The sequence below is a fragment of the Apodemus sylvaticus genome, chromosome 8 (assembly GCF_947179515.1).
Source record: "Apodemus sylvaticus chromosome 8, mApoSyl1.1, whole genome shotgun sequence".
NCBI classification, from domain to species: Eukaryota; Metazoa; Chordata; class Mammalia; order Rodentia; family Muridae; genus Apodemus; species Apodemus sylvaticus.
In genome coordinates this window covers 48,792,689-48,805,069 of record NC_067479.1, presented here as the reverse complement: position 1 = coordinate 48,805,069, position 12,381 = coordinate 48,792,689, and the positions used below count along the sequence as shown (strand labels likewise).

General features: G+C 37.6%; 1 protein-coding gene across 6 annotated transcripts in view; it reads right to left on the bottom strand.

The window, feature by feature from the left end:
* The window catches only part of Akap11 (A-kinase anchoring protein 11), a 47,142-nt gene that overhangs the window by 21,534 nt on the left and 13,227 nt on the right, over window positions 1-12,381 (bottom strand). For 5 of the 6 annotated variants that reach the window (XM_052190886.1, XM_052190890.1, XM_052190891.1 and 2 more), the window contains exons 2-6: window positions 11,551-11,662; window positions 6,549-6,665; window positions 4,392-4,439; window positions 2,559-2,693; window positions 754-1,018 (exon numbers count right to left, since the gene is read on the bottom strand). In XM_052190886.1, coding sequence (XP_052046846.1) covers window positions 754-1,018; window positions 2,559-2,693; window positions 4,392-4,439; window positions 6,549-6,665; window positions 11,551-11,610 — 625 coding nt within the window. In that variant the 5' untranslated portion in view covers window positions 11,611-11,662. Of the gene's footprint in view, window positions 1-753; window positions 1,019-2,558; window positions 2,694-4,391; window positions 4,440-4,591; window positions 4,874-6,548; window positions 6,666-11,550; window positions 11,663-12,381 lie in introns of those variants that run through there. The other variant, XM_052190892.1, reaches the window with a different exon arrangement.

Genomic DNA, 12,381 nt, shown 5'->3' with positions numbered 1-12,381 from the left:
CTGTAGAAAAAGAATAAAATTCTTATATTATTCTAGAAAAAATGTTTTAAAACACTGACATTAAACACAAAATGTTTATATCATTAATGTTTTCTATTTAACAGAAAGTTTATCCCCAGGAACACTGGCAAGTATACCTTTTAATAAAATAAGCCCACTCTGCCCTATGCCTTCAGATATATGTCTATGGGAAACTCAGCTCCTTGTCATTTGTTAGCAAAATTACTAGTGACTGCCAGCTAACTGCTCTGACATCTGAACACAGCAAAGTGCTAAATACTAAGTTTTGAGGAAATCAAGGCTTGAACAATACAACCATAACAATGACCTTAAATATCACAGGAAAATTAATTCCTTTAATAAAAAAACTATTAAAATGTTTAAACTAGGTCAAATTTCAAAATACATTTCAATTGTTAAGTCTCCTTAAAACTTCAAAACCTAACTTCCCACTTCAATCTATCCATAGGAAAAGTCTACTGAAAGGCACACACCATCATTATACAGGAAAGTCTACTGAAAGGCACACACCATCACCATACAGGGAAGTCTACTGAAAGGCACACACCATCATTATACAGGAAAGTCTACTGAAAGGCACACACCATCACCATACAGGAAAGTCTACTGAAAGGCACACACCATCACCATACAGGAAAGTCTACTGAAAGGCACACACCATCACCATACAGGGAAGTCTACTGAAAGGCACACACCATCACCATACAGGAAAGTCTACTGAAAGGCACACACCATCATTATACAGCTTTGCACTCTCGTCCTCCTCTAACTGCTCAAACGCAGTGACAAAGTCATCCTCTATGGAAGACACAGACTGGTTTGTGTCGTCATCATCTTCATCAGTGGTCTCAAGGTGGTGCTTCTGACGCAAGTGCATGTCCAGGGTGTGTCTTATGCCAGCAGCATATTTACTTAGGAGACTAAAGATAAAATCAATTCTGAGTCCTGGTAATGTAGGTGACACTCTCATGACACAAAGCATTCCCGAATGATGACTCTTGGGAGAGATGAAAGATGATAAAAATCAGTTTTAATTTTAAATATAAAACATCTTCTGAAAGTGAAGCTTAAAAATAGACCTGGGGTGGAGAGGGGCAAGTGCATGTATCCCAAAAGGTTCCTTCATTCTGTAATTTTTAATGATTTTAAGTATTTCATTTCCTGAAGTTATCTAAAGATATGTACTTATTTTTATATAAATTTCGCTTTAATATTTTTCCTTTCCAATCTTTTTTCTCTCATGTATCCAAATTCTCCCTAATCTAACTACTTAGATGTTACAGAACCTATTGTCTCTGTAGTTTCTTGGGCAATTATTTTTCTATTACTGTATGTGTGTAATATGTCCTCTTTAATATTTACCAATCTCACCCACTACATTATGTATGGGCAGAAATCAGAATCTAGTTTACTAGTTATTCCATTTTCCTATAGCTTTCAACGTGTCACCTTCCCTTCTACCACAAAAGAACTGTCCTTATTTTTTAACTTACACCTACAGTCATGGTTACAGCTTTGATTAAGAACACTAGCCACCCACATATTAAATGATGTCCAAAAAGAATGGAGGAGTGGCCCCTGGTTCTGGAAAGACTCAATGCAACAGTATAGGGGAATTCCAGAACAAGGAAGTGGGAAGGGGTAGATGGAGGAACAGGGGGAGGGAAGAGGGCTTATGGGACTTGCGGGGAGTGGGGACCCAGAAAAGGGGAAATCATTTGAAATGCAAATAAAAAATATATCAAAAAATATATCGACTCATATACAATAAAACTATCATTTTCAACTTTCCTTAAAAAAAAAAAAAAAAAAAAAAACTAGCCATAAGTTTTGCCTATACACACTGCATTTTAAATGCAGGCATTGATAAGTGATTTGTTTTTACAAGAAAGAAACAAAATATAACAACTAATTGCCCTTTATGTTCCAGCAGATAAAGCAAGTGTTTAAAACTGAACACCACAATCCAGGAAACAAGGCACAGCTCTAATCACTGGACCTCACAAAGAACAAAGCAGTATTTCATAGCTGAAATAAGTCCTCCAAATTGTAAACCTTCTCATACAACTATAAATGTCTTACTTCCTAAAATGCAAAGCCTTTTTCTTTGATACATTATCAAAAATAATTAGTGATGAACTAAAGATTGTCTTATGAAAACATTTTACATGGAAGATCTTTAATCAGAATGTTAACCGGAAGTCCATTTTCTCTGACATTCAGCTTGTACACATACAAATGTGGAATGGCCATAAAGCAGGAGCAGTCCCTCCAGTTACACAAAGAAATCTGAACAGAAATATTTCACTAAAAGTTTGCATACCACTGAGAAAACTTCACTGGCAGAAATTTAAATTATAAACCATGATCAAAATTATTTTATACTTCAAGGCTGGCAATGCTTTGTGAGTTTAGACTTTTCATCAATACCATTTCCTTGGGACTCAATTAAAACAAGGAAATTCAATCACTATCACTTAGAAAATATAATAAAAACCTGCCCTGAAAAAGCAGATTAGAAATGATGCACCAGTTACCTGATTTAGAGGACAACTGCTTACATCAGACGATTTACTGGTATCCTTCATACAAATGATTTCGTTTTCACTTAGACTGCAGAAATGGAGGGAATTCAGAAGATCTGGAAGTTCCAGTGAAACTGCAGCTAGATCCTAATTTTAAATCACAGTGACAGTAATGAACAATACTACAGAGTAACATGGTCAAGGTTTCCCCAATGTTGTCCATATCCAAAATCATCAAGTATACCAATCAATAAGTTGTCTGCTTTGTAACAGCTCACATACAGTTTATCTACAGAGTCATTTTTTAACTCACAGATAAAGCAAGGCTACTTGGTAATGCTTTATAGCTTCTCGAGCCTTTTGCTACTCAACTACCTCATCAGTCTTAACAAGACACTCACACATCCATGATGATCAGCATTTAAATGTTTTTAGCACTTGTCACCCTGAAGCCCTCTGGTTTGATTCTGGAATTTTCCAGATAGAATTCTTAGCTACTGAACATCCTTCTTCAGAGATTGAGTTTTATCTCTTTAAAATATAAGTTCACTTTTTCCAAAGGTATTGTAGCAATCCTTCAAAGAGTTTGTGCAGGTTAAAGGAATGCTAGCTTTCTTAGCTTTTTTTCTGTTGGCTTTCCTTTTTTTTTTGAAGTATTTTCTCTAGTTCAAGGTTCCTCCAGTCTTTGCCCCACAGAGAGTGAGGTTTTGTACAGGTGGTCCTGTCTACAGCTCCTAGGGCCAGCGGAGGTGTGCTGCTTGTTTTGTTCTTGAAATAATGTCTCTCTGTAGGTGAAGGTGGCCTGAAACTATGTAGCCCAAGCTGGACCCTAACTCACAGCTACACGCATGCATCAGCCTTGCAAGTCCAGTTTTATATTTGCATGTTGTTCTGGAGAGCATGCCCTCTCTGGTCCTGTTTTCCAGGCTATTTCCTTCTGGCTATGAAAATCAAGACAGACTACAGAGTTTGCAAGTGTACTCACCAGAGAGAACTAATGCAGAATCGCCAGTTTTCTAGCAGCAGCACAAGGTAAAACTATCTGGAGTGATTTGTGCAACTGTCAGGCAACCTTTCATTGATCCTAACCTCAAATATCAGTCCCCCTATAAATGCCTAAATGAAATGAGCTATAAACTTGTGCACAAATTTATAAATAAGTAAAAATAGAGCCCTTTTCCAAATCTGATCTTTTATATTTAAGTCTACTTCACTAGAAATACAAGAACCTTTACTACTAATATCAAATATGAAAGCCGTCAAAATATACAAATGTTACATGCACTATAATGAGCAGAATCAAACGGCCTATGGCTTAAAGATTTCAGATAAATGATTTTAATAGTGAAATCTAAATCTGTTTTCCTTAGCAAGAATGATCAACAAAAGCTAGTGATGGTAGCACATAGTTGTTATCGTAGCAGTTGGGAGGTGGAGGCTTTCTACAAGTTTAAGGCCACAGCAAGGATATCTGACAAGACCTTGTCTACAAATAGCAATAAAGGAATCCTTAGTAAAAATGCTGAACTGAAGATGTACAGACCCCACTCAAACATTATCTTTGTTTTGGGGATATTGGGTAGGGACAGAGACTATGTAGCCCTGGCTGGACTGGAACACACTGTACAGACCAGCCACTGGTCCTGAACTAAAGTTCAGCCTGCCTTTGTCTCCTTATACTAGAATTAAAGGAATGCACCACTATGCCTGGCTTCAAAGAGCATCTTTTAGCTTTAAAAGATACCTTAAGATCAGTGTAAAATTTGAGCACTAAAGTAAAATTTTTAGTCTCCAAAATTTAAGTAGTCCCCCCAAGCCTTTGCCAATTCAATAAATTGACCCCACCTGCATATGAGCAGCATCTGTTTCTTCATTAAAGCCCAGAAATGTGACCTGAATTAAAAAAACAAAATCTCCATTAGTTTACTGTATTTACTTCCAGGGTCAGAATGTGGACAAGGTGCAGTAAGCACCTCACTGAACCCTGGGCAGGCTCTGTTCCCAGTGACCAAGGTTTCCATCACACTGTAGCTCTTGAACCTCACCATGAACCGTTCCCTCTCGCGCCTCATCCCCATCGTCACTGCCGTGCGCTTTTACTTCCGCCATCACTGGACTTGTCCACTGCCATGCCACTTGTCCGTTTCCCATGGTTGTCAATGGATGCCTTCAGCCTGCCCTCATTTCATTCAAACCCATGAGACCCCTTTCCACGTCTAGCGCATGCCCTGTGAATGACTGCTTAAGGTTCTTGCAGTGGTGTCCCCTTGATGTGAAGCTCTTCCTCAGACACTTCAAGGCCTGGCTCCTCTTCATTCTGCAAGTTCCTGTAAGTTCCAGCAGCCTTCTTAGAGAGACCTTCCTTCCCTGTGTAGATTCCCCCAGGCTCCCTCCTCACTACATAATTCTACCAATATTCCCTTCAATTCTTACAGATCTAATACTCCCTATACAAAGTTATAAAAATCAAGTATCTTTGGCATCTCTAATGGCTTGAGGAAATATAGTAAATAAAAAGGACAAGTTATAAAACGATGTGCTATGCACATAATCTCTCCCTTATTCTTAAAAACATATGGATGAAAAATAATATTGAAAGGCAATACACTGGACTATTCAGCAGTGACTAGCTGGAAGTCTCACAGCCTTATTTTCCTCTGCTCCTGTCCACTGTGCTCTTGTTCCTAACTCATTGGATAAATAAACAATATGCACTTTCTTTTTAAAATTTTCAGTACTCTCATTTGCCTACAAAGGACAGAGACTGAAAATTTATTTTTTAGATTATATTTATGTCCTGCCAGCATGCTAGCCCTTTGATTTGGGGGGAAAAAGTAAATCATCTACCAAGTAAGTGTTGTGTCTAGAAATACAAAATATTTCAATAAGAGCAATTAAAGTACTGGAGAGAAATTGGATGGTTAAAATATAAGACTACATTGAATATACTTTGATTCCTCTCTGATGACTAAGAAGCTAGCCAGAATCTAAAATTACCCTGGCACTTTATTAATTATGACTACTAATCCAGTGGAGTGTTAGGTGCCCTCTAGGCATCTAGTAAACTGCTCTCCAGAAGAAACCTGTCTTCTCATAATATTTCTAGGCAATATAGCATTCCTCCCTAAAACACAGGCACTAATTTCTTTCTTTTTTTCAAACAGATATTCAGTTGATAGATTTTACACAATTACATAAAAGCATGTGTGTATGCATTAAATAAGAGAAGTAAAATGGTCTAGAGAAACAGAGGCTAACAGAAGAGAAGGGATGTAAACCAGGGAGGGGGTTCAGGTCAAGGGGAACAGATCTGAAAGTGTATACACAGATGTGTCACCTCAAAGAGCAGGCTCCCTTGGCACCTCAAGGACAAGGTCATCATATTTTCTCTTTTGTGTTCAGCAAGGAAACTTGAAAGGATAGGAGAGATTTTTGTCCCATTTTAGAAAAGTATTTTAAAAGTAACTACATGAAATAAGTGTATTTTTTTTCATTTCAGAATAAAAGAAATGGTATTAAAGTAGCAGCCTCTGAAAAGGCCTACCTGCCCAGTGAGAGGCCAGTAGTGCCTGTGTATTTACAAACAGGTTAATGTAACAGTTGGTCAATGATGTCAGCTACTATTTAAAACAGATATTCTTTTCAAATAACATTGTTATTAATTATTTAAGAATTTTACACAATGTATTTTGAGGATATTTGTCCTCTACAATTAATCCCAGATTCACTCCCAACCCAACCTAACATGGTATCATCATCATCATCATCATAATATTAATAATAACAAAAAAATCAGGTCCAATTTGTGTTGCCCAAATACTCTCCATTATGAGGCCTGCCTTGGGGCATTGTCAACCTACAAGTCATACCCTCAAAATAACCCAACTGCTTTCCAATTATTAGTATTATGTACAGCTTTTAAAAACAGACCCTGAAGTTACATGAAGATCAGGAACACATTGGGCACAATTGCAAAAGGGTTCAGAAAGTCGCATGGCAAACCTCAGTTAACTGGGCATGCTCATCCTGGTTTAAACACTCTCCTCCTGATACACTGCATAGCTCCTTCTCACTCTGTAATAAAGACTTTACAGACTGGAACACATCTTCACTGAAGCTCTGTAGAATAAATAAACAAAACAATTTAATTCTAAGACAAGTAAGAAAACTTGCAGATATTTGAGGTTTACAGTTACTCATTCTCCAATTAATATTTTTTATATTATTTGTTAAGCTCGATTCAGCTAAAAAGAAAAGTCAAGTTACTGGAAGACCATACAGACCCATGCTCCATATTTACTTACACGTACCTTCTTACACCAGTGCTTCTCAACCCTCCTAATGCTGCTCATACCGCTCCTCATGTTGTAGTGACCCCCAACCATAAAATTATTTCATTGCTACTTCATAACTGTAATTTTGCTTCTATTATGAATCATAATGTAAATATAGGATATGTAAGATAACACAGATGTGATTCCCAAAGAGAATCAAGAGGGCAAGAGGGAGCAGGTTAAAAAAATCACTGCTTTACACTAAAATTAGCAAACAGCATATATTATTGCCGAGTCACTGGCAGAACAGAAACAATTCATATACTGGGTGAAATGGTGTAGCTGGGAAAAGGGCACATTAGCATCAACTATTCTTCCCTTAAGAGTCAGAGAAAAAAATAATTAAAAATAAGACTTCCCGGTGGTCTTAAAGCAGCTATAGGACAAAAATAAGGTAAGAGACTCCGTGTCTGAGAAAGAAAGTTGTCAAAAATGCCAAGCACATGGAGGAGACAATGAATATTACAGTCAGCAGAAAGGCAACACTAACTTTCCACTAACTCCAATATTCCTCTTCTGATATGTGGCCTACGCGTCTCGCCTATGGGAAGAATGCCTTACACCACAATCTTGCCCTATAGAACCCTATCCACACTGAGTCTGAAGATGATTTCCCCAACCTTAGTCTAATTTTCTCCTTCACCGTTTGCAGATTAAGGTCACTTGATCCATATTATAACATATTGTGATTACAATATTCATATGTATATCTTTTCTACCCACTGAATTGTATCATGAAAATTATATTCCATTCACTTCATCTCCTCACATTTTACATAAAGTCAACAAACAGTTGCTAACTATAAAAAATTCATCTAACTCAAATCTGTAATCTAAGAGATAATATTAAAGAATTCAAGAAAAAGGTATGTAATGTTAAATTTCAACCTCACCTATCAAGATGCGCCCATATTTCTTTAAATACATATATACTATCTTTTCTAATGCAGGGTCTTAGAAACGATAACCCTTAAGTAGCAATAAGCAGATCCCATACCCAGATTGTGGTTTCTAAACACCAACCAGCAATTAAAAGAACCAGAGCTCCTCAGAAAAATGTCTGGTTCTAGATCCTGGACAAAAAGAACATACAAAAGAAGCTATACCATCTAACTGCCAAAATGCAGAGAAGTGTTGAAAGACTAGTCACTGTATTACTCAGGAATCCCCACTGACTACATCTGGAACTATCAGGGCACCAAAAGGAACAGAAATGGTAATGCATCATAACTCCTGTATTCAGTCATAGTGTTCTTCTCTTTACCTAGGATTGATGGATGACAAATATGGACAAACTGATTCCCTTAGAAAATCCTCTTTGTAAGGCTGAACATATTGATTTGGAAAGAATTACTAATATATCCTAAATCTTGCAGTTAAAAGCTACTGACAGACAGGCTACTCACATTTCTCAAATTATCATCACATAGCTTCCTCACTAAGCATTTAATCAAAGTTATTCTGCATTTCTATTGGCGACAGCAGATGATTACAACCCTGACCACATCCTCAAGAACACTGACAACATTATCTCCTGCCCTGACAGGAGAGCGATGAAGACAAGGGAACCTCTGAGGTGCTCCTGATAGACACAAGTACAGTGGACACCAACATGGTATGTTCTACAGGACAACTAGCTCAGATTTTTCCAAAGATATGGTGTCATGAATTTAGAATCTAGACCACAGGAATGGTCTAGAATCAAAATACTCAATGCAAGGGCTGGAGAGATGGCTCAGAGGTTAAAAGCACTGACTGCTCTTCCAGAGGTCCTGACTTCAATTTCCAGCAACCACATGGTAGCTCACAATGGGATCAGATGTCCTCTTATGGTATGTCTGAAGACAGCTACAGTGTACTCACATTAAATAAATCTTTAAAAAAAGAATAATCAATGCAGTATGTAACAAACCATGAGTAGACTGTAGATAAGAAACAAGAAAAAGTTACAAGGTTTACAAAAAAAAAAAAATTGAGGCAAGTTAGAGGGAATTTATCAGATTACATGTCAGATGAAGTTACAAATGAATGGTTTTCTTAGGAGTGGTAATGACACTAGCAGTACTACAGAGCAATAGTGTTAAAAACTGCATGGTACTGGTACAGTGACAGGCAAGTAGATCAATGGAATAGGATTGAGGACCCAGAAATGAACCCACACACCTATGGTCACTTGGTCTTTGACAAAGGAGCTGAAACCATCCAGTGGAAAAAAGATAGCCTTTTCAACAAATGGTGCTGGCTCAACTGAAGGTCAGTTTGCAGAAGAATAGGAATTGATCCATTTTTATCTCCTTGTACTAAGCTCAACTCCAAGTGGATCAAGGACCTACACATAAAACCAGACACACTGAAACTAATTAAAAAGAAACTGGGGAAGACCCTTGAAGACATGGGCACAGGGTCTTCTGAATAGAACACCAATAGCTTATGCTCTAAGATCAAGAATCGACAAATGGGACCTCATAAAATTACAAAGTTTCTGTAAGGCAAAGAACAAGGTCAAGGGGACAAAATGGCAACTAACAAATTGAGAAAGGATCTTCACCAATCCTACATCCGGCAGAGGGCTAATATCCAATATATATAAAGAACTCTAGAAGTTAGACTCTAGAGAGCCAAATAACTCTATTAAAAAATGGGGTACAGAGCTAAACAAAGAATTTTCACCTGAAGAACTTTGGATGGCTGAGAAGCACCTTAAAAAATGTTCAACATCATTAGTCTTTAGGGAAATGCAAATCAAAACCCTGAGATTTTACCTTACACCCGTCAGAATGGCTAAGATTAAAAACTCAGGAGACAGTAGGTGTTGGCGAGGATGTGGAGAAAGAGGAACACTCCTCCACTGCTGGTGGCAATGCAAGTTGGTACAACCACTCTGGAAATCAGTCTGGTGGTTCCTCTAAAAACTGGGCATAACACTTCCGGAAGACCCTGCAATACCACTTCTGGGAATATACCCAGAGGATTCCCCAGCATGCAATAAGGACACATGCTCCACTATGTTCATAGCAGCCGTATTTATAATAGCCAGAAGCTGAAAAGAACCCAGATGTCCCTCAATGGAGGAATGGATACAGAAAATATGGTATACACAATGGAATACTACTCAGCAATTAAAAACAATGAATTCATGAAATTCCTAGGCAAATGGCTGGATCTAGAAAATATCATCCTAAGTGAGGTAACCTAATCACAAAAGAACACACTTGGAATACAGTCACTGATAAGTAGATATTAGCTCAGAAACTCTGAATACCCAAGACACAATTCACATATCAAATGACTCCCAAAAAGGAGGAAAGAGAGGTCCCTGGTCCTGAAAATGCTTGTTCCAGCATTGTAGGGGAGCACCAGGACAGAGAAGTAGGAGGGGGTTGATAGGAGAATGGGAGGAGGGAAGAGGGTTTAGGGAACTTATGGGGAGGGGGGAACTGGGAAAGAGAAAATCATTTTGAATGTAAACAAAGAATATTGAAAATAAAAAATTTTTAAAAAGGAGTGGTAATGACACTAACACACAGAATTATAAAGGGAAATGGGGGTGTAAACAGAGAAGAGAATGGGTGTAAAAAGATGTTAACAGAAGGTAGAAAATGCATGAGTTGCTCACTGTTCTGAGTTTTTTCCCAACTTTGGTAGACTTTAAAACATTGATATTTATAGTTTTGTTTTCATTAATGAATGGCGGTGTTCACATTAATTTTTGTGAATATATACACACAAATCATGAACTTGAACTACCAATATAAATAAACTCATGACACACGAGAGCAAATGGTATTTCTAGGCAGAAATCACTACAAATAAAACTGTAAAGTACAAAATTGTAAAAACCTGTGAGTCCATAGGATACAAATAAATAATAATGGGTGAGGGTAAATAATGTACTTGCCACCACAGGATGTGACAAGTCGTAAACTGGTAATTAAAAGGCCTTTACCTATCCTTCAGAAGATATGAACTATCTTCTCCCTTTATAAGCATCAAAAGAGAGAAGAATTATTAAAAGAGAAGAAAAAAGAAAAATGAAAGCCAAACCAACTAACTAAAAGATGACCCTTGGGGGCCAATTCAAGAGTGTTAAAGGAAGTATGCCCCAGGCTGTGCATCCGGCTTATAACCCTGGCTACTTGGGAGGGTCAGGTACGTGCAGTGGCAAGCTCAAGGCCTTTCTGAGATTAAAAGCTACTTCAAAGCCAGCCTAGTTAATGTACCTTATATCAAAAGGAGGAGGAGGAGGGTGTGGGGTGGGGACCAGGAACATAGATCGTGGGTAGAGCAATTTTCAAGCACGTACAAGACTTCAATCCAGTCACCACTCACATAGAAAGCACATTTTCATTTGGTCACCAGTTGCTCACTGTCTAGGGTAGTCCTGACAGTTAATGAGCATTCAAGTTACGTATGCTGAATAAGCAAGTGTTTAATACTTCTTATACATCTTTAAGGCAGTGCTAACAGTGAGATGGGTGGAAGGGATGTGTGAAGAAATGGGAGGAGGTACTGTAATGACTGACATCACTCACTACTTCCATCCACGTTCCTCTTCATAGTATTTCAATGTTATAATTTATATAAATACTAAGATTCATTTAAAACCTCTAAAACACTAAACCCACTTTTTTTAAAGTTCCACTGAAAGGAACCTGATACAATGGACTTACTTTCCGGACAGACGCCTTATTCCTGCCATGACTGTTCCTGAGAGGCTGGAAAGCCGCCATAGCTGTATTACTGCAGGATGTAAGACTGTTGGAGAGTAAATCTACAAAACACCTAAAGGAGACAGAGTAAAAGAAAACAACTTATTTACTCATCTCTGTGATTCAAGGAAGCATTTTACACTACATAATTGATTCAAATGTAGACATTTAAAGAAAAATCTGAACACAAACACTGAGACCTAAAGGCCTATTTAGTACCCATGGATATGTATGTGAGGGGGGTGGGGGATGAAAAACAGGTGAATATGAGCACCTTAATGAGAAACAAGTTATTATGAAATATTTTTAGTATCACAATCACAGTTTGCTATTTCATTCAAGTATACTGCCCCCTTAGCTGCAAACTCTTAGCAAAGATCATTAGGAAAACAATTATAAATTTGGATACTTTACAAAAGGAATTCATTTTCCTAGCCAGAGTCACTCATCTATCCCTGAAGCAACACAAAATGGGGCAGGCATTATTACCCCTTCAACAGAAGGCTCTAAAACTATATAAATGAGAATGTAAAATTTGTACATAAATTATAAAATGACAGATGAACAAAAACAAAATCCTTATCTGGAAGTTTAAGAGCATACCAATGAGTAGAACTCAGAAAATAATCTGTAGAATTATACACCTTACACACAAAATTCCCAAATTAATACTGACTTTTAAATGATACTTTCATAAAAACTTTTGGGGACTGGAACACTACACAGCCAGCCAACTGCTCCATCTCAGTGTATAAAGCTGTCTGTTCACTAAGGTCTGCTTGTACCACACAT